The 22831-nt window shown below is 39.5% G+C and overlaps 1 protein-coding gene across 1 annotated transcript in view; it reads left to right on the top strand.

Moving 5' to 3' along the window:
- Positions 1-22831, top strand: part of NR5A2 (nuclear receptor subfamily 5 group A member 2) — a 131146-nt gene that overhangs the window by 15349 nt on the left and 92966 nt on the right. Inside the window, exons 3-5 of the mRNA XM_047077359.1 lie at positions 716-834; positions 2376-2517; positions 4776-5422. Of these exons, the coding sequence (XP_046933315.1) occupies positions 716-834; positions 2376-2517; positions 4776-5422 (908 nt within the window). The remainder of the gene's footprint in view (positions 1-715; positions 835-2375; positions 2518-4775; positions 5423-22831) is intronic.

The following is a 22831-nucleotide window of genomic DNA, read 5'->3' as shown; positions in this document are numbered from 1 at the left end:
TCCCTCTTTTCCTTCTTTATTTTAACAGGACGTTTTCGAATGTGAAGAGACTAAAGTATCCAGAACAGGAGCCCTGTCGATAAGTAACTGAATGTTTCAATTAGTCTAACAGATTCGAACGTACAGCCGCAGGCTGTTAAAAGTGGGGGCTGCTGCTGGAAAGCTGTTTCTGGGGCTTCAGGTTCTCGGTCAAGTGTTTGCAAATCGGCAGTTGCTATCCTGATAAGCGCTGTGTACTTGCAGCAAACTTACTCCAAGAGTGCGAGAATGCGAGAGCTTGCTTCTCTTCCTTAGGCAAAGGTGACATTTTGGATCTTAACTTTAGAAGGTTGAAAAGAAGTTCTAAATGGTTACTTTCTGCAATTCATGTTTCTTTTCTGATTTGCTGTCTTGCAGTTATGACCTATGTGTTCAACAGCGGTCAGTTTAAAATTCTTAACAAAAGAAGTTGGAAATCTTTTTAAGTTAAAAAAATAGGAAGTGCATGCTCGCTGAGTCCTAAAGATGTTTTGCTTTCATTGTATAAAACTATTTTTTAAGTATAGCAAGATAAAATATTATATATATAATATATATACATTATATATATATTATATATATAATATTTTACCTGTGATATTTGCCCACTGATCACCAAAATGCTTTTCACTGCAGGATTAAAACCTACATAGTAAATTAATTAGATATGTATACACATTTCTTTTTCTTGTTTCAGTGTCTCAGTTTAAAATGGTGAATTACTCTTATGATGAAGATCTTGAAGAACTCTGTCCGGTGTGTGGAGACAAAGTGTCTGGATACCATTATGGGCTCCTCACCTGTGAAAGCTGCAAGGTTTGCCTCCACGTTGCTACCTGATAAATATAATGTTTAAATCCAAAATAAACCATTGGATTACTTTTTAAAGCTAAATGGAGGCTGTCTTTTATAGACTCAATTAAAAATGAGAGAAAGAGTTAGTCCTGGGGAGATGATTCTTTGAAATATGTGTTTGATTTAATTCCAAAGGCTAAAAAAATTTATGCTGTTTAGAAAACTTTGCCCGTCTCATGGCTTTAAAATATTTTATTGTAGTAAAGTGATGTATCTGTAGAAAGACTTCTATTTCTAACAGTCCTAAATATTGATTTTGCTTGACTTATATATATTTAAAGCATCGTTGTTCTTGAGAGGGAACATGACAAAGTATTTCCCAAATATATTTTAACTTCAGAGTATTCTGTGCTGCAAGTCTAAACATTTTTTATCCACAGATAAAAGTCTAAATTCTCAACTGCATGATTTCATCCTGATTTATTCCAAAAACAATTTTGAAGATTTTTTAAAAAATTTGTATCATAAAGGATAAGAAAGCACATCTCAGTTTATAGTAGAATGGCATTCATAAATAAGTCATATGACCTATTTAAATGCAAGAAGTTTTAATATCTAAAATGTACTAAATTTTTCCTATTACTATCAACCATACATCAAGAATTTCTCCCAGACCTTTTTGATATAGTCCCAGTCCATTTGATACTATTTGCTATTTCTCAACATTTTTTAAAGTAGAAAGTTTAGTACAAATACTTAAACCACTGCCAGGAAAATCCCTTCATTCTCTATAACAAAGTAAGATTGTTCCACTTTATAGCTAGTAAGATCAACATAAAGAGTATACCATCCTGGTAAAGCTGTTATTATATTATAAAGCTACAAAATTTGTTTTGATGAATTCTTTTGGGTGAAACAGAAGAAAAACACACTGTGCTAAAATTCAGCTCTCTGCTATACATTTTTTCTTTTCCATCAGTTTCACTTTTTTTTTTATTACAGAGTTCCCCAACTTGAATGTATTTCAATGGAATTATGAACATTTTCCCATTTTACTCTTTAAATCCTCTTGCTCTCGACAGTCTAGTGCTGACATTTGTAAAAAAAAAAAAAAAAATCTGGGGTGTTTTGCTGTTCAGTTTTTCCAATGGTATTTTTTAATAATTTGCCACTGAAATCTATCAGGCTGCTTACAAACGGTGCAGAGCTCTATGAGTACCTTATCTGGAATATGAGGTTAATAAGAAAACAGATTTTTTTTGAAATTACTGGTCAATATGAAATGTATTTTCTCCGTCTGTTGAGATGAAATGGTGTATATCCAAATCTCCCCAAGATTTGATGTTATTCTAGGAATATAACTTTAGTGCCAGAAAAATCTCCACTTTGGCCCAGCACTGTTTTGGAGGGTTGATCTTGTTAAAATGTAGAACAAACCACAGAACCACGGAAAGGCTCATTGGTTCAATGAAAAGATTTATTGGTGATTTCCTTAAAATGAAACAATGGACGAGACGGGTGTTAGATTTATACTGTGCCTCACTATTTTCTCTGTCTTATAGGGGTTTTTTAAGCGAACAGTCCAAAATAATAAAAGGTACACATGTATAGAAAACCAGAACTGCCAAATTGATAAAACACAGAGAAAGCGTTGTCCTTACTGTCGATTTCAAAAATGTCTAAGTGTTGGAATGAAGCTAGAAGGTAAGTTTCTTCTAAAGACTACTATTGCCTGTTAAAACTCTCCAAGGACATAAGATTTAAAATAACATTGTACTTATAATATGGTAACATTATTCTCCTAGTCTTCTAACACCATGGACAATAATGTAAGATCTTTTTATGTTTCATCAGCAGAACAGTCCAAGTCTCATTTAAATACTGGTGAAATCTACCAGGAAAAAATTTCAGTCTTGGAGTCCCCCCTCCCCCTTTTCTTTTAATTTTTAGTTTGGGGAGCAGATGCACCTGACACTAAAGAGGCCAGGTGAGATGAAAACAGGACTGTGATTGAAATGAGAACAAATTTTAAAATTTGCAAAAATTAAAAAAAATGTATTGTCAGTTTTCAAGTCAGGATAACTTAGTAAAAGCCTGATTTTAATCTTTTAAATTGTTTAATTGTCATAATTGTTGCTATTAACTTCGTGACTCCTGAGCAAGAGTCAAAGCTAATTTAACTGTGAAATGGAGTTGCTCATAGGGAGTGCAAGTTTTGATGGTGGAGGAAAACACATTCCTTTTTCTTTTTTCTTTTTTGTAAGATAACGATGAAGTCTGCAAAATGAAGGTGGAAAGCAGGAAACGTGAAAAATGATGAACTGTTAAATCAGTAGCATTGGTTTGACAGGAACAAGAGAGTGGTTCTCCAAAAGCCATGTTAAACTGTGTCGAAAGAGTAGAACCTGGTACTTACAATGTACAGGTTGGCAGGGAGTAAAGTTAATGTGTGACCACTGTAAATAATTTGGTGCATGGACTCTCATGGTGTGGTGCTGGTTTTCAGCCTCCAGCCTACTGACTGTCCACAGATTAACTACAGTGCAAAGAAAGTAATAGTAAGGCATGCCGGTCACTGTTCAGTGCCAGATACAAGAATGCATTTTATTTGATCAGTGAGGCACAGGCTACTTCTGTTTGGAGCTTTTCTGTTATGTGGCACTCACACTTGATAGAAATATTCAGAAGATTTCGAATCAATCTTCTGAATCGCTAACAGATTCCTTCCCAATAGAAGTAGCCACTTTGGTTATCATGAGAACTGTTAACTCTGTACTGTTTTTAAGAAGAGATTGGGAAAGAGATCGAGAAAGAAATGCTCATTCATTTCTTTATTACCAATCACGTTATTATTTTCCAGACAGCAAAATACTGTGGGAGATGTTTACTCTAGTATGAGACTCAAAAGATAAAATGTCAAAAATCAAATGTTGTGATTTCATATGATATCATTTGATTTCTTCTTTTTTTAATGAAAGGAAAAAGTTGCATTTCTTTACCTTAAAAAGTGTGCTTTATTAACTGTAAGTCACTTGTGGGGCTGAGGTCTACTTCCTTAACAGTGATGTGAAATAGTTGAATATTCAATAAATTATCACCCAGATGAAAAACTCTCTGTTATCTTGTGCAATATTCTGGATACCTTGCATTCACAATAAATTTTTAATGCCATACTAATCCTAAGATAAAAAGCTCAAAAACTTAACCTCCAGCAATTTCAACATGTCAGAAGCTGTCAGAGGTCGCTGGTTTCTAATTGCCATTGGCCACTATGGGCTTGGAGAGAACTGCTAACTCACTTATTAGACGTGGTCCCAGACTCCACACAGCACTGTGATGGTGGACTGTCTTGACAGCTTCTGAAATGAATTTGCTTTAATTATGTCCAGTTCTGCCTAAATTAAAAACAATAACTGGTGGTTATCTGATGTGTGCTCATCAAGTCCAGGTGAAAATGATTTTCCAGGAAGAGCATGTACCCAATCTTTTGCAGCAAATTAGTCAAAATGGCTTTGAGGGAGGAAGATAGTCTAAGGGAAAACATTCACAATTTAATCCAGAAATGGGTTATTTGATTTTTTAGTTTTTCCTCTTAGCAGTTTGGGTTTCTGTAAAGAGAATTCTGACACAACAGGCATAATACTCTTTCTTAGCAATCTGAAGGATCCCCTGTGTGTAGCAAAAATTATGAAATCTTTTCAGTCCACCAAAGGGTTAATAGTAATAGGTTCCCATGTATCCAAAATATTTTTTTTTTGATGACAAACATTTAGAGGAGAGAATTCATAAATAAGGAAGACATGGTTTTGGGGGGGAACCTTTGAGAGGTATGGTGTGAAACAACCACACACATAACACTTCTGGACAATTTTCAACATTTCTAGATATCTGGAGATCCAGAGAATGATAATAATTTCCATCTTATTTATACCCTTACTCCTTTTTTTTTTATTTCCCTACAGCGGTAAGGGCTGACCGAATGCGCGGGGGAAGGAATAAATTTGGGCCAATGTACAAGAGAGACAGGGCCCTAAAGCAACAGAAAAAAGCCCTCATCCGAGCCAATGGACTTAAGCTAGAAGCCATGTCTCAGGTGATCCAAGCAATGCCCTCTGAGCTCACCATCTCTTCTGCAATTCAGAACATCCATTCTGCCTCCAAAGGCCTACCTCTGAACCACGCTGCCTTGCCTCCCACAGACTATGACAGAAGTCCCTTTGTAACCTCCCCCATTAGCATGACAATGCCACCTCATGGCAGCCTGCAAGGTTACCAAACATACAGTCACTTTCCTAGCCGGGCCATCAAGTCTGAGTATCCAGACCCCTACACCAGCTCACCGGAGTCGATCATGGGCTATTCCTATATGGATAGTTACCAGACAAGCTCCCCGGCAAGCATCCCACATCTGATACTGGAACTTCTGAAGTGTGAGCCAGATGAGCCTCAAGTCCAGGCCAAAATCATGGCCTATTTGCAGCAAGAGCAAGCTAATCGAAGCAAGCATGAAAAGCTGAGCACGTTTGGGCTTATGTGCAAAATGGCTGATCAAACCCTCTTCTCCATTGTTGAGTGGGCCAGGAGTAGTATCTTCTTCAGAGAACTTAAGGTATGTCATCAGCTATTACAGCTTACAGCCCTTTCAAGAGAGACCTAACTCTGTTCCTAATTAATATATTCGTGGTGCTGAACATACTTTTTCCTTACTTTTCTTCTTTGTATGATTTACAGAGTAGAAGAATCTTATGACCTTGATTTCAGGACGATCACAGCTTAAGTTTATGGGGCTTTTATTCTATGTAGCTCTTAGTCTAGGGGGATGGAATTTCATGTAAACTATAGGAAATTTTTTTTTTTCTTGAATAGTAGAATGTCTTTATTCCCTCTAACTCAGATGTTTTATGGCTATAAAATTTAAGTCAACGCGAACCAGTACCTAGTGAACTTCTTAAAAATTATCAAGTAAAAAAGCTGTAGTATATTGGTGCCAATTTAAAAGAAAAAAATACCAAAATTTAGTTGTGTTTAGACCCTAAAGAGTGAAAATGATACCACCAGTTAGTAGTGTAAAATGGGTTTTTACTACCTGTTTACCTTGACATTAGGTGGGTAAAACCTTTGTTTTCTGAGCAGATTCCAATAGGATGTTTACTGTCATTGGATGGGGATTGGGCAAATGGTGAGTGCTAGTCTACTTGGCTCAGGTTTTAGTTCTCATAATCTATGACTCTCTTTGATTTTAATGGATTGCTACATTGTAAACACGGTACTTGTTTGTATAAGGATCTCTGTTTAACTACATAATTATTTTATTTCCTGAAACTTAAGACTGAATTAATATGGGAAAGTGCTATAGAAGTTTGGAATCTAAGAGTACCTCCCATAGCACACATGGTCGTCAGTGGTTTCATTCTCTGTTCTAAGAACAGAAGTGAATCCTGGATTTGATTTCTCAGTGTATCTGTTACAAAACCTATTTCTTCCTTTTACTGTCACGGGAGTAGATGAGGCTGCTAGACATCTGTGGCTTCTGATCACCTAGGACTTTTGGAGGAGATTTAAAACTCTTGAGGAGGACAGTACAAAGCAGACCTTTAATGTAAAGGGTGGCCATTAAAAACTGTCTGTGTAGACGGACTAGGGAATATGGAAGCTGTGTGCAAATGGAAGATGGTGCTTTTCATAGCAGATGTCCTTAAGCACTGTGATTTGTACAGGGAAACAAAAGTTATCTGAACAGATCCAAACAAGTTGGTAGAATGCTACCACAATGCTGTTGAGACTGTTTACCTGTCCAGCTCTTTACTCTCTTGTCCTTTATCTTTCCATTTAAAGATGACTTGAACGTGGAGATAGATACTAGACTGCAGAGACGACAAGCAGAAAGTATTGAGTTAGCTCGTCAGGCCAGATGTTTTCCGAGTATGTAACCACCTTGTGATAAAGTGTTTTTCATTAAAAACAAAAACAAACAAAGGAAACTTCCTGGTGTTTTTACATTCACAGCTTTGTCCTTCAGTCGGCAGGTAAGGTATTTGAAATGAAAATGAAAATGACAATTTTAGGTGAGTGTAAAAGCGAGGAAAGCAAAACTGACCTTGCAGGCAGGTGGACTAGCTTTGGGTCATGGCTTTCTTTGGTACTCAGTAACTGTGTCTTGATAGGCAGGATGTCAATCTCCGAGCCTTAGTTTTCTCATCTGTAAAATTGTACATGTGCTGTTTATGGTGCAGGGGGTATGACAGTATTTTCATTGAAGAGGTTTTACAAGGAATAAGTGAGACTATGTGGGCAAAATACTTAGTACTGGGAGCCTGGCATATATTTTATACTCAATAAATTATTAGTGTAATTTAAAAATTGTTATTATTGTGGTTTTGTGATAAGTGTGTGTCAGTTTTACATAACACCATCTCATATTCAGCATAAAAACATGCATTTGTGCTTTCTTGCTAATTTGACATTGGGAAACAATGTTACCACATGTGTTAGAAAGTAGTGTCATTACATAATACACAGTCATAACTACTACTAATCAAAGATGTAAAATTTGTCAGGCAGTAAGGTGGGTGTAAGATGAATACAAAGTTGAGTAACATAAAATAGTTCCTCTCAAAGATTTTATGATAAGCAGTTTCAAATATCTATTAAAAAAAGAAAAGCAGCTGAAGTTGTAGTTCCCAAATCCCCGGGGAAAGAAATCATGCATATCATTTACGTGTCAAAAAGGAGACATTGGAAGGGAATAGCGCCAGCCACAGTTAGGACCTGAAGGGTGCTGCGAAAGCACTCTTCCTCTCCACATTTCTCTTTTCCTTGCCCTGCAGCTAAATTCTACAAGATTCTTTTATAGGGTGTGAGGTCTCATATTTGGCTAAAATATAAATACCTTTGGGAATGGAGTTATAGTAAAGCATCATCAGTCATTTATACTGTTTAATGCATTTATCAGTCTTTCATGAGAAGATGCTTTGAAAAAAGGAAAGGGAAAGAAAGTACAAACATTGGTGGGGGCGCCCCAGGAAAAGAGGTAGGAAGCACCCCCATGAGAGGAAGACAAATTTGACCCACTTTCCAGTTTGCCTTGGGCTGATGTGGAAAAGTGATTCAATAGAAGTATTTTTCAGAGACAAAAAAGTAGAATTCAGAATAACTTAGGGGCAGTTTAAATATAGAGTTGGAAGGTAACTATTCACATTCAGAAGAATTTGTATTCTTTTCATTTATAAATTTACCTTGCCACAAATAAGTAAGTTGTTGGGAGCCCACATTGAAACATGTGTATTGTGGTGTATGTCTTTACTTTGAGAGAGAGAGAGAGTGAGCACAAGTGGGGTAGGGGTAGAGGAGGAGAGACAGGATCCCAAGCAGACTTTGTACCATCAGCACAGAGCCTGATGCGGGGCCTGAACCCTCAAACTGTGAGATCCTGACGTGAGCTAAGATCAGGAGTTGGACACTTAACCGACTGAGCCACCCTGGTGCCCCTAGAAATACAAGTTTTTAAACTGTGACCTGTAGTAAGAATGTATTTTACACTGGAACTTGGTGTACCAAAACAGATCTCTCTCTCCCTCTCTCTCTTTCTCTCTCTCTCTCACACACACACACACACACACACACAAAACAAACTAAAGTTTTCACTAGACATTACATGAACTTCTCCATGCCATGCGCTCTGATGTTTTCTATTCTATTCTGCTTTAGTCTAATTTGCTTCATGTTTTCAAAAATTTCTGGTCATCACCCAGTGAATTGATTGCATGACCCACTAATGAGGCATGATCTGCAGTTCAAGAAATGTTGCTCTGGGGAAGGTTTTGTGGACCATCCACTGGGCATTGCCTACCTGGCATTGCTAAGAACAAGTCCAGAAAAAAGCCTCTTTCCCCTGGCATGGCCTCCAAGACATCTCTGAAACTTATAATTTCCTCTCAAAGATTTTATGATAAGACAGTTTCAAAAATATCTATTAAAAAAGAAAGGCCACTGAAGTTATAGTTTGCAAAACCCTATCTTCCTGCAAAAGTTGTGTTTTTTAAATATCATTTGGGAAGATGAATGCTCCCCTTTAAACCTTTGTCTTTTTTTTTTTTCTTGTTAACACAGCAAATTACCCATCAAGTGATATACTAATAGGGCAGATTGCTTGTATCTCTACAATCCCAAGACGAAAAGTCACTTATTTGTTCCCAGATAGTAATAGCATAATAAGGCAATTTTGCAAATGACCCCTGGCTCAGTCTCCCAGGACAAGTTACACTCTCCACCATGTATAAAAGGAAGGAATACAGATTTCATTTGTTTACTATTTAAGAGAACAGAAGGGCCAGAGGAGATTTGGTGGGTTGTTCTGCTTTTCTACATGTCTACAAGGTGCAAAAAGATATTCTAGGTCCTATTCAAAATATCATCATGAGAAAGAGGAAATTACAACTCCCAACATCACAGTTAATGAAATAGGACACAAACAGCAAAAGAAAGAAAGAAAGAAAAAAGGACAGTATACTCATAGAAAGTGTGCAGTTTCACAGCTGGAAGATGATTAGGGAAGAGGAGATAGAGGAAACGTAAGTGAGCTGTTTGTTTTCTCTACACCTGTAAGGGACAATTCTAATTCTAATCCAAGATACTGGTGTGAGAAAGACAAAATCATTATTACAAAACTAGTAGCTTTCAGGGCGCCTGGGTGGCTCAGTCGGTTGGGCGTCTGACTTCAGCTCAGGTCATGATCTCACGGTTTGTGAGTTCGAGCCCCGCGTCGGGCTCTGTGCTGACAGCTCGGAGCCTGGAGCCTGCCTTCGGATTCTGCGTCTCCCTCTCTCTCTGCCCCAACCCACTCGCATTCTGTCTCTGTCTCTCTCAAAAATAAGTCAACATTAAAAAACAAAAGTAAAAAGCAAACAAACAAAACTAGCAGCTTTCAAAACAGCACATGTGCATCAAAAGAGTTGCCATGACTAGAAACCAGATTTTCCAGAGTTTGAAGACATGGTGATCATTTGACCCACCTCCTGCTTTTACATATGAAGAAATTGAGGCAGGAGTGGAATTGTGACTTGCTCAGGATGATACAGTCAGAACTGGGACTGGCAGATTCAGAAAAGCAGTACTTTGTACAGTCCCCCTCTCCACCCCCAACACACACACAGGCACACACACACACAGACGGTGTAACCTTTGACCCTGAAAACACAGGCCTTTGCCAGTGAAGCTAAAGCAAATCTCTAGGTTATCAGAAGTCCACCACTACCGTCCAATTACTAAATCACTAATAATCAGTGAGACAGATTTTCTCTGAGCCCAGACAACCAACCCCCTGGGAGTGAATGAGTCACTTTAGAAAGCTACAATAATTCTTTCAGGCCACGGGGGTATCGTTCAGTAGAGTAGATCTACCAGCTAGCACTTCTGAGCCTTGAAAGCGTGTCCGGAGCATCCTTTAATACCTTACCCTCTACACATAGTATACCGTCTGGGAGAATCTGGGTCAACAACCACATACGGGTGGTGCTCAGCAGTTAAATGGTTAACTACAGTCATATCTTGTGTTCTACTCAATGCCAGGCATATTCAGCATGGGTTACTTTTTATGCATGTTTGTGAAAATATGCAGAAAGAGAATACATGGTTGTAATCAAGTGATAGATGAGCCAGTAATTATAAAAGTGTAAGCAGTGTTTTCTGAGGTAATATCTTAAATCCTGTGCACTTTCTAATTTTTAAACCGAATCTATCTTACAATGGCCGATAATCTTGACTTTTTTTCCTTGTGTTTTTCAAAATTAAGAGCAAATTCAAGATCTCCTCACGCTGCTGAAAGATCTGTCTTTGTGAGTCAAGAAGACTGTATGTTTTCTTTGTTATTTTTCTCTCATCTGGGTCTTAAACATCTCACGAACACAAGAGCAGTGAGAAAATAATTCCCACTTTGTTGAACAACTAATGAATCTGGAGGATCTATTTGATCTTCTAATGAGACCAGATGTCTTAAGAGGATTCTGGGAATGGATATATAAGAACTTCCCCTCGATGAATGATTCTGATACAAGTAGGAATAAAAAAAAATTCTAAATTAATCCTGACTGAAACACATAACTGGCGTTTCTGTGGAAAATAGGTCTCAGAGACTCAGGGAGTTTGTGCCAAAGGAATTCAGCCACGCCGAAGCCAGTTTCTAAGCGCAGTTTTGTCTAAAGGCTAGAGTAGGATTAAACCTTCTCTTTTCTCTGGTCTATGACATAAGCTTTTTACTTATTTCTTTTGAACATTCTAGGTCTTTTTTCCCAAGCCTTCGTTCACCTTTCCTAACCAATACAGGTTTATACTCTGAGATTTCATTGGATCTGCCCCAATTTTAAGCTATATTCTTTAGTAAGCTTACTCAGCCCTTTTCTATATGCATGTAGGGTAGTGGTGGGGAGCATAGACAAAGCCCCTGCATAGGGTCTTTCCACGTTCACCTACTGTCCAATCCCAGCATCCCTTCCCACCTCCTCACTTGCTCTTGTGGCTTCCCAGAGTTACAGTTAGTCACTTCACACACACTGTCTTTTCATTCCTCTGGATGCCAAGTGGTTACTCCTGGGAGGAGATGATATGCAGGAAACAAACTTCAAAGTGATTCCCACTCAAGAGGAGAGAGATTTTTCTAACTGAAGGAGAATGAAAACATTTATCACCATCTTACTTACTCTTCAAAAGATGTCGGAATGAAAGAAATCTGTCCTACGTAGGTAGAAATGGGAAAACTAACTTTTCTTCCACCAGAGGTGGGCATGGAAGTTTTCTTCTGAACTTGTGAATTTGGAGAGAATATTGGAATTGGCAGGTTTGACTCGATGGTCTGTCAGGTCTCTTCAGGTGTCAGACATCTGCTTCCATCATTTCTTCCAGGTAGACTTAGAAGGGAAGCCTCTGGTTTGGCTGATGGTATTAAGATTTGTATTATTCTAAGCTTACTTGCTTATGCCCGTGCAACTGTATACATGTCTATTATCAGTTAAGGAATCCAGTATTTTAATCTTTCTTCTTCACTACCTACTGGATGAAACCACTCTTCTCAGTCAATACCTGTTATTCCTATGGCTAGTTCTTTGGTGGGCAGCTGACAATGCCCACCTGACTGTGAAAATATGTAGTCTTTACCTTCTCTGTTCTTGACAAGGATGTCAAGAAAGTACACCAGGCACCCTGAAACTGCTATGTGCTAGTTCTTTTTATTAAGGTATAATTTATATTCCCTAAACTCGCTCTTTAGTGGACAGTCAAATATAAATCACTTCCCCAAATTCTCCTGTGCTCTTTCTCATAGTCAAGGCCTCTCTCTACCCAGCTCCTGTCAACCCTTGTTTTTGTCCTCATAGTTTGCAGTTACTTTTTTTAAGTAAGCTCTACACCCAACATGGGGCTCAAACTCACAACCTTGAGATCAAGAGTTGCATGTTCTATTGACCGAGCCAGCCGGGCACCTCAGTTTGTAGTTACTTCTTAACGTTTATTTATTAATTTATTTTGAGAAACGGAGAGAGAGAGAGAGAGAGAGAGAGAGAGAATGAACCAGGGAGGGGCGGGGTGGGGGGTGGGGGACAGAGGATCTGAATCGGGCTTTGTGCTGACAGACAGCCCGATGTCAGGCTTGAACTCACAAACCACAAGATCATGACCTGAGCCAAAGTCAGATGCTTAACTGACTGAGCCACCGAGGCACCCTGCACTTACTTACTTTTTAGAAGTATTAACTTTGCTTTATTCTGTGAGTATGCATTTAGAAATACAGACTCAGTTTAGACTCTAACTTCCTGAAGCTTGGTTTCAGTGTGGTGGTTTCCATGCAAACATATCCTCCATGGGAAGCCAGGATATTTGGTAGGAGTGTTAGTAGTGATGATCATAGCTTCATACTGGGTTTGCTTGTTCACACACCGATAAGCTTCCTGTTCCTATTAATCTTTTTGTTATCTACTAGAATCACGGGGAGAGCATGAGAATAGCCAGCCACACCCAAGGAATCCATGTTTAACTGGCTTGGCCATTGTCAGGTGTCTAAAAATGAACAATGAGAATAGGAAGAAAATCAACATTTTCCTTGCTGTGCTCAAGGTCAGATGGTGAAGGGGAAGAGAAGTCCCTTTTATTGGGTGCTCGTTATTTGCTTGCTATAGTACTGGGTGCTTTCAGGCCATTTTCTGGTTTGATCCCTTAGAAAGCCCTCTGAAGTGAGCATAGTATAAGGTCTCCCTTTGGTGAGAGAGTCTGAGTAAAGACTTGGACCATTGCCATCACATAACATGTTCTTTCCAGAGGATATATCTATCCATCCACCCCTTCTCATGCTAGGGATCATAATAGCCCATAGAGACACTGAGTTACTTGATTACTAAAAATTTGCTACCTTCTTTTTTAACCAACCAGTCCTTTCAGTCTACTAATCTGTTAGTACCAGCAAAATTAACCAAGATACTTGAATCAGTTTGGTTTCCAGGGGGCAGGAATGAGAAAGATGGGGAAAAAAAACAAAGACATGGAAAAAACCTTGAGAGGTAGTTTACATGTAAGGCGTGGGATAACATTAACAGGTGAGAGTTTAGAGAAGACTCAAGGTCACAGACAAACACTTCCAGTTTTCCTTGACTACAGAGTTTGGACAATGGTTGATAATAATAGCTGCCATTTGTTGAGCTTTACTATGAGTCAGACAATTGTTACACTTTACATGTGTAGGAGTGATAACACTTTACATGTGTTATCTCATTTAACACTAATTGATCCCTGTGCAGTAGGCTTTATTATTCCCTGTGTGTAGATGATAGTAAGACCTAGAGACATCTACTGACTTGCCCCGAGTCACATAATTAATAGTAGTGGTAATGCTGTCATTAAAACAAAAAATGTAAACTGTAAAGTACTTTATAATCGTAGCCATTATCACTGTGCCCATATCTGTATACATTACAATAGGTCTTAAAGGACCTCTGTTACCCTCAACCTGCTTTATCTTAAATTGGCCCAAGGATGTGCAAATTCTGTCTTTTTTTTAATTAGATGAGGACATTGTAGGAATGGAAAGTAATGAACAGTTCAGTAAGTTAGCATCAGAAGAGGGTCATGGTTGCCATTGGTTGAAGAGTCCCACTCCAGAGCCTCTAAACCGTCATGTGTGAAACCTGACTGTAACTGGAGGCGGCGTAGAATGAAGCAGTGACAAGCTAGAGCCCACTCATGCTCCCAGTTTAGGAACACCTGGTAGCCCCCCCCCCCCCCCAGTGCCTCCATTGTCCCAGCTCCTGCTGCATAATTACTAGAAGCTGTTTGGCTAGTTTGTCTGCTTAGAAGCAGTTGCCTACCTGTTTTCAGAGAATAATTATGGTCCCTGCTTACTGCATTACTTGAACTTACCCATCAGGGCACACAAATTGCTCACAGATCTTATGGAAAGTCTGTCCAGGTTAGCTCCTTGGTGTTGGGGAAGTGGAGCTCCTTCAGTCCCTATGCCCCCTGGGTCCCCCTCTGAACGCCATATCCTCTGTCCTACAAAAGTCAGGTAACAGGTAAAAAACTCTGAGAACATGACTCATGTGTGACACCCCTTAACACACTTTGAAGGGATTTGCCCTCTGAACTTCTGAGGTAAAATAGGTCTTTTTATTTTCCAAGATAAGTGAAGAATGACTTTGCTCTGACTTATTCTTCTACAGCTTGGGAAGTAGATCATACAAATCTTTGAGGGCTCAACATCCATTTGCAGAATGGCTGCATAGACATTGGGCCTTTAAGCTATTCTTCACTTTAAAGACATTAATCTCTAACCCAAGAACACCACCCACACTCAAGAACAACGACCCACACTGCATCACCGATTCCAGCAGCTGAGTCTTTCTTACATGACTGATACTTAAAACCTACTTCCGGCTGCACTTCTGTGTTCTCCGTGCACCAGGCCAAGCTCAGCCAGCCAGTGGCCTGGGGCCCGGCCACCATCTCTGGAGACACTCTTATCTTCTGTGTCAATTTCTTCATTCTCCACTACCTTCCACGTCCACCTTTCCTTTTCTTTTCTTTCTGTCCAGACTGCCTTTGTTTTCTTTTTTTCCACTCCACTTTTCTGCCTTCCCTTTTTAAGCCTCCGGCTTCTCAAAGGCATTTGACTACATTACTGTAGTCCCCCTCCCCCCATCCACCCTGCCCCTCCTCTGCAGAGATTAAGACCTCCAGTGGATGCCTGTAATTGCACATAGCACTGAACCCCAAATATACTATTTTTTCCTACATATACATACCTGTGCTAAAGTTTAATTTATAGATTAGGCACAGTAAGAGATTAACAACAACTAATCATAACAGAACAATTATAACAATATACTGTCATAAAACTTATGTGCACGTGTTCTCTCTCTCATTATCTCTTACTGTACTATACTCCCCATTCCTGTGATGATGTGCATGATAAAATGCCTATGTGATCACATGAAGTGAGGAGAATGATGGAGGCACTGTGCCATGGCTGACACTGGGGAAAGTGAAACCATCGTGAAGGGGGGACTACTGTACTTTGTAGAGCATAGTGGTTCAGGGACCACATAGTTGCCCCCTTGGCTGTATGTGCATTTTCCCCTCAAGTGAAATGTGGAGCAGTGAGGGAACCAGAGCTCTGTAGGTGCAAGGAGGGATAGAGAAAGCAAGAAAAATAGTTGGGTAGCTAGGCCCTAGGAATGGAGTGTATTCAATGATAGTAGATAGAACTTCTATGTAGTTGTTCCATGGTGCAAGGTGACTTCCGCACTGTGGCATTTTCTATTGGGGGTAGCAGGTCAGCTTTAAAGGTCAAAAGGGAATATTATGGCTACAGGTTCAGCAAAGGGAGTATGTATGAGTCCTCTGTATCTCTCATAGTCTTCCAGCTTTCAGATAGTGAAGAGAGTTTCTGTGCATGGCAAGGCACTTCTGTTTCAGGTGTTTTAGCCACATCTCCACATAGTCCCACAGATGGTTACCAATGTTTCCCTCACGTTTAACTTCCTCTTTGGAAATCAACTTCAAATGCCATGTTGACCTACCATGACCAAGTCTATGAATTTTTCGTGTACGGTGTACTCTGAAGGAATAGCCAAAAACTTTGAGGAGAAATATGTGCAGTCTGAAGTAGACAGAACTATAGGGCACAGCTGCTGTTCACTTTTCTCTTAGAAAACTAAAAGAAAACCACATTATCTTGAATATTTAGAAATGTCACTAAGATTACACAACGTTCAGGATTAACTTTACAACCAAACTTGATCCGACTTCTAATTCTGTAAGAAAGCTTTTTCTTTACATGACAGATAGAATAATTGGCCAATAGGTCCAAAGTCTGTCCTTCATTGTGCAAGGAGAGCATTGCAAAGGCAGAATGTAACCTCACACCGGTACCTTTAAAGGCACCAGGCCTCTGTCTTTCATTTTGGGAGCATGGGCGTAACTGGCCTTTCATCAATGGTTCATAGTGTTGGTTTTTAAAGTCTACAGCAAGACCACCTTCTATGAATTGACTATCACATTTCTAAATACCCTGTTTACAGAATATTTTACCTGGGAGAGCAGTATAATTATTTCATTTAAATTAAAAACATTTTTATGGGAATGAAACACAGTAAAAACACAGGATACATGTTGAATTAATGCACTCAAGACTTAGAGGGAGACAGACTCCTCAGTGGTAAAGGCAACACATATACCTCTTGTCTTTTAAGCAACATTAAATATACATTCTTGGTAATCTGACAGTTCTCAAAATGATGTTTTAAATGATTTCTTAATTCATGTTACTGATTTTATACAGACACACCCACATTCATTTGCTAGAAAATAATTACATGCACCCAAGTAGTTCTCTCTGGCAGAACTTGTGTGTATATATCAAGGGTTTGAGGGCATATCCTGTTTTCAGGCATGTTCTCTGAAATGTTGGCTCATTCTAAGGTCCGTTGTTTTATTTTGACCACTGTATCCTGCCTACTCTAAAATCACTACAAATGCTTCTTTACCACACATATCTGATCATCACAGTTGCGATTTTTTTGATCCAAAGTTGCAATGAATAAGAGGCTTTGCTTGTTGCCTAACTTAAAAACAAAACAAAGCAAAACAAAAACCACAACCTTTTACTACATTTCCCCTTGTAAAATAATGATATGGATTAGTGTTTTTGCAGAAGTGTTGGCAATAGAATTCTTCAAAAGTTTTCCTTTGGGTGATGAAAAGCTGTTATGTTATTTTGACTAGCTAATCAAATGTAATTGGGTAGCTTGAAGTGCCTTAGATTTTCCTTGTGCAGTTATCAAAGTGGGAAATGTAACTCGGGGAGCTGATGAAAGGCGTCTCTCATGGTATTCTTTCAATTATAGATCTTACAGAGTGAATGAAAGAACAGGTCTGCTGCTAAAAACTCGGAAGCCTGAAACGCCCCTTAATGTTAACTGCTGTATTAGCTAGTTAACACGTTATTATATATTTTAATTGATTCTTGCTCCAGCTTTGGAGAAAAAAATATTCTGGATCCATTGGCAAGTAAATTGGGCGGGGGGCAGGGGGCAGGGGGGCGGAGGGTGGTGGTGGTGGAAATGCTTGGGCACAAAAACATTGCTGTTTACATTAGGTTCAAATCCTGTCAGATATTTAGTGGAAATAATAGCTCTGGTTCACTTTTATGGGGAATAACTTGCTTTAAAAGCATTCATATTTTGCACTCCTGTATTGGGATTCATAGTTATGAGTGTTTTGAAGGAGTCTTATTTGACCATTGAGAATTACTTTTATGATTTTTATCAATGAAATGTTGCAATCCTGAAAACGTAACCTCATTGCAGTCATATATTTGGATGGGTGCAGCTGAAGGTGTAGCTTTCGAAACCATCCACACACTATGTCTGCATTTCACAAGGATATAACATTTTTCTTTAGGGTTGCATCACATTCTCAAGCTGCCCCTAAAACATTCCTGGCATGAATAATTTGTTATGATTTAGGATTAGGTTAGATTCAATTTTGGTTTGTTTTTATTTATTTTTTAATGTTTTATTTTATTTTTGAGAGAGAGACAGAGTGTGCGTGAGCAGAGGTGGAGCAGAGAGGGAGACACAGGATTCAAAGCAGGCTCCAGGCTCTGAGCTGTCAGCACAGAGCCTGACGCGGGGCTTGAACTCACGAACCGTGAGATCATGACCGGAGCCGAGGTCTGGCGCTCGACCCACTGCGCCACCCATGCACCCCAGGTCAGATTCAGTTTTTATACATTTAGTAATTCACTTGTTCACTAGCTCATTCATCAAACATTTAGTGAGCTCCTACTGTGTGTCTATCTCTATGCTAACTTGCTAGAGATAAAAACAAAAGTAGTCTTGCTACATGTTAAGCCCTCCAGGGCATTTTTCTCAATTAAAGTAGAACTCCTTGGCATTGATGCAGCACTAAAATACAATGGCAAACCCTAACGTGGAAATCTTGTGCAAGGCATGCAGATGATCCTGACTTTGCTTATACCAATGTTTAAGATTATATTTGAACTGAAAAATGCAATTTAATTCTCATAGACAACAAGCCAACCCTTGAGAAACATGGCCTTAGTCCAATATTGACTGAAAAGGAGGGAGACTTGCCCAGAATATAGTGCAAGCTCTTTGGAGGGCACCTAACCCAGCGTAGGGGAGGGGGGAGGTAATATCTGAGGAGAGTCTTGGAGGATGAGCAGGAGTTGTGAACCAGGTGAGCCAGTGGGGGTAAGGGGGGTCAGGGAGGCATTGCTAGCAGAGAACACGTACAAAATCAGAAGTGCTGGCATCGTGCTTCTGGGGAACTGTGAATAATTCCTATAGCTGAGGGTTGAGTGTGCAGGGAAGTGCCAAGGAGTACAGTTAGACAGGTGAGCAGGGGCACTTACATAAAGTCCTTATGTATGGATTTTATTCAAATGAAAGGGAAGCCTCCAGAGGAACTTAGGTACAGGAGACCCAGAGGTATGGGAAATCTACCATGGTAACTGTTGGACAATGCGTATACTGTGTTATTTCATGATTTTGGTTTTGGTATAGATTTTCCTTTGCATCCCAGCATTTAGTTGATAGTGCATTCCAACATGGTCTTTTTATGTATAGCTTAAATTTTGTTGTTGTAAAGAAGGTATATGGTTGATATCTTTGACATAATTACGTTTGTTATTCTTTCAAGCAAGCCTTTTCCCTCTAGGTAAATTTCACTTATTGGTGATATGTATATATTTGAGGTGTTGGTCCTTGTTTTGTGTGTAACTTAAATAAACAGGATGTTTTAATATTTTTTGAGAGAGTGATAGAGAGCAACTGGGGGAGAGGCAGAGAGAGAGGGAGACAGAATCCCAAACAGGTTCTGCACTATCAGCACGGAGCCCAGCACATGGCCTAAACCCACAAACCGTGAGATCATGACTTGATCCTAAATTGAGTTCGATGCTTATTTATCGGCTAAGCCACCCAGGTGCCCCAGTATAACATATTTTTTGACCAGGATGGTTAAAAGAATTTTTTAACCTCAAAATGTCTATTGCTATTTATGTCTTAGTCATTTATTTAATGGCACCAAATCAGCCTTTCAGTTTATATACATATTGAAGGGGGGCCGTCTGCCCAGTGTACCTAAAGTGATCACACATGAGCAAATTACTTGTGCCTAGGTCCCACCTCCAACCTGATGAATTACTCCTTCTTCCATTCAGCATATGTTCATTAAATGCCCACTATGTGCCAAGTCTTATTCTAGACCAGGGGATACCGTAGTAAATGAGATCCACAAGGGTATTGCTTTTATTAGCGCTCATAGGAGGGAAGCAGATGATAAGCCAATAAAAATACTGAGAACTGATAGCATAAAAGAGTAGTAGGGTGTGGGGAGGGAGGGAGCTCTTCAAATCGGAGAAGTGGTATGAAGAGCTGATACTTGAGCTAATAGTGAAATAGCAAGAAGGAATTAGGCTTGCTAAATCTGGAGGGAGATACAGGAGTGCAGGTATAGGAACAGCAAGTGCAAAAGCCCTGAGGTAGAAACTAGCTTGGTGTTTTCAAATTTTTTTTTTCAACGTTTTTTTATTTATTTTTGGGACTGAGAGAGACAGAGCATGAACGGGGGAGGGGCAGAGAGAGAGGGAGACACAGAATCGGAAACAGGCTCCAGGCTCTGAGCCATCAGCCCAGAGCCTGACGCGGGGCTCGAACTCCCGGACCACGAGATCGTGACCTGGCTGAAGTCGGACGCTTAACCGACTGCGCCACCCAGGCGCCCCTAGCTTGGTGTTTTCAAGAAACATGAGGAAAGCTAATGGGGGTAGAAATCAGTGATGGCGGGGGTGGGGGGGTGTGTGTGTGAAGTGGCTCTTGATAAGTCAAAGAATTTGACATGGTCCAGCTCATGTAGGGCTTAGACTCCATCAAATCCTCATTATAAAAATGTTGCTGTGGCTACTGGCGGGAAATGGAAGTAGAAGATGCAGCAAACCAGGAGGGATATTATGGTAGCTGAGATCAGGACACGACAGTGGAGATGGGAAGAAGTGGACTGAAATAAAGCTGACAGTGTGCTAAAAAGGGCTTTGAGAGAAAAAGATGACACAAGAAGACTTAGGTTTTTGGCATAAGCCATTGCGAGCCATTTATTGAGAAGGGGAACATAGAATCTCCAGTAGCCAGGACTGCACATTTTCTAAAAAGCTTCTGAACACATAGTTTCAGATGCCAGCCTTGGTCTTTTGATGTCTCCTTTGAGAACTACTGATTTATTCTGATCCCTGTTTTTGTTCAAGAGAACACAGCTGAACCACCCCATTTAGATAAGAATTCAAGCTCCTCTCTACAATCCTATACAGTCTATGTCAGAGTTTAACAGCAGCCATGACATTGTTTTATACACACCTTAAATCCTTTGTGCAGGTATATGTCACTCCCTCTGGGTCTGTCAATATAGTCAAAGCATGAGGTTACCCTCCACGTGATCCTAATCTTTTATTTTAGCTGCTTCGTGAAAACCTAAACATATTCTGTCATTAAAGGGATCCAAACTTGTTTCAGTAATTAAGGCTGAAGAGTCTCGTTGAGGCTGGATCCCTATGCTGACCAAACTGACCAGGTTGCAAATTCAATCTAAGTGGCGGAGGAAATTAACGGCCAAGAACATACAGTGTTTGCCCCACGTGACTTTTTTTTTGTTGTAAGATTGGCTCTGAGCTCTTCTGAAGGAAGAGGGGAACTTTGGACCCCTTGTTTGTTTGATTTAAGTTTATTTATTTTGACTGTTTGAGGAAAAAATAAAAACGAATGTAATGGTATACAGGAAGTCCAAAGGACCCAGACGGTTTCAGGGTCATTCTAGCACTGTTTGAGGAAAAAATAAGTTTATTTATTTTGAGAGAGAGAGAGAGAAAGAGCTTGCCAGGGTGAGCATGGGGGGGGGGAGGGGGAGGGAGTGGGAGGGAGGGGGAGACAGAACCCTAAGCAGGCTCTGCACTGATAGCAGAAACCAAGATTCTGATGCTTAACCCACTGAGCCACCCAGGCACCCCAGACCCCTTGATTTAAAGGTGTAGAATACTACCTTTAAAAGTATTTTTCGGGGCACCTGGGTGGCTCAGTGGGTTAAGTGGCCAACTTGGGCTCAGGTCATGATCTCGCAGTTGGTGAGCTGGAGCCCCACATCAGGCTCTGTGCTGACTGCTCAGAGCCTGGAGTCTGCTTTGGATTCTGTGTCTCCTTCTCTCTCTTCCCCTCCCCGACTTGCACTCTGTCTCTCTCAAAAATAAATGAACACTCAAAAAAATATTTTTCTTAGTTCAATGTGGATTCTATAGAAGAATTTGACCCAAAGTTTGAGGTCAGTGCCTGGACATAGGCCCAGTTTGTTTTCCTCCATAGTCCTTTTTAATAAGAATAAAATTCTTTCTAAGCTTTATCTCCAATCCTTTAGTTCTCTTTGTTCTTTTAAAAACTTTTACAACTTTCTTTTCTATAGTAACGCAGAATATCCAAGCTATGCTCTTTCCAATGCTTCTCTCCTCCCAATGCAGAGCAGGGGCAGGGTTTGGCTTATAAAACAAATCCAGGGATTCACCTACAAAATTGTAAATGAGCATAAATATGTCCTACCAGAATTAATAACCCTGTTAATAATAATGAGTGTTTTATCTATTAGAATTCTTCAGTCTCCTGATATTCCAAAAGGTCTTGGTTTTCCACTACTTAGCACCTTACTTACTTTACTTCTAGGCATTGAAAAAGAGTGGTATAATTTTGTCTGATATGTTTGCAGTTGAAAAAACCTCTAGCCAGTTCACATATTAGCCCGTCAGTGGTCACTTGCAGAGATGGAACCCAGCTTTGTGGATCCTGGAGCTTACGCATTTTAGGAAGCTCTTGATGAAAAAAAAATGTAAAAATATCTCCTCTTTTGCGCATTTTACAAAAACAGACCTTGTGTTTACGAAAAACAGACCTTGTGTGTACAATCGCTTGAATCCCTGGAGAGCCTAGAAGTGCCTGGACATGGGATAGTTTCTGAAGCTTAAACTCATTAGTTGCAGGTAAAAGTCTTCTGATTTGCACGTGTACACATTCATTTGTACTTCTTTCATACAATATACATATGTGAAATCACCACGATAGACACTTAAAATATTTTATAACTCAATGTCAGCCACACTTCAATAAAGCAATAAATAAATAAATAAATAAATAAATAAATAAAGCAATAAATAAATAAATAGTAGCTGGGACCGAAGGAGTATATGTTAATTGAATGAAGGGATGGAAGTAGTTTGAAAAGTAATGGGAGTGAGAAAGCAGTCTAATGACTTCTATGAACCAAGACATATTTTGGAGTGTCTTTTGATTTTTATTTTTAAATAGTTTACAAGTCAAGAATATCCTTTCAATACAGTGATTAGGAGATTTCATAGACTGTTTTCTGCATAATTACATTTAATAGAAAGTCTGTTCTAAGAATTGGATATATAAATAAGTCTGAA

The sequence above is a fragment of the Lynx rufus genome, unplaced genomic scaffold (genome assembly GCF_022079265.1).
Source record: "Lynx rufus isolate CCGP_SWC_20201006 ecotype Redwood Valley unplaced genomic scaffold, mLynRuf1.p SCAF_15, whole genome shotgun sequence".
NCBI lineage: Eukaryota > Metazoa > Chordata > Mammalia > Carnivora > Felidae > Lynx > Lynx rufus.
This window is presented reverse-complemented; position numbering and strand designations above follow the sequence as displayed.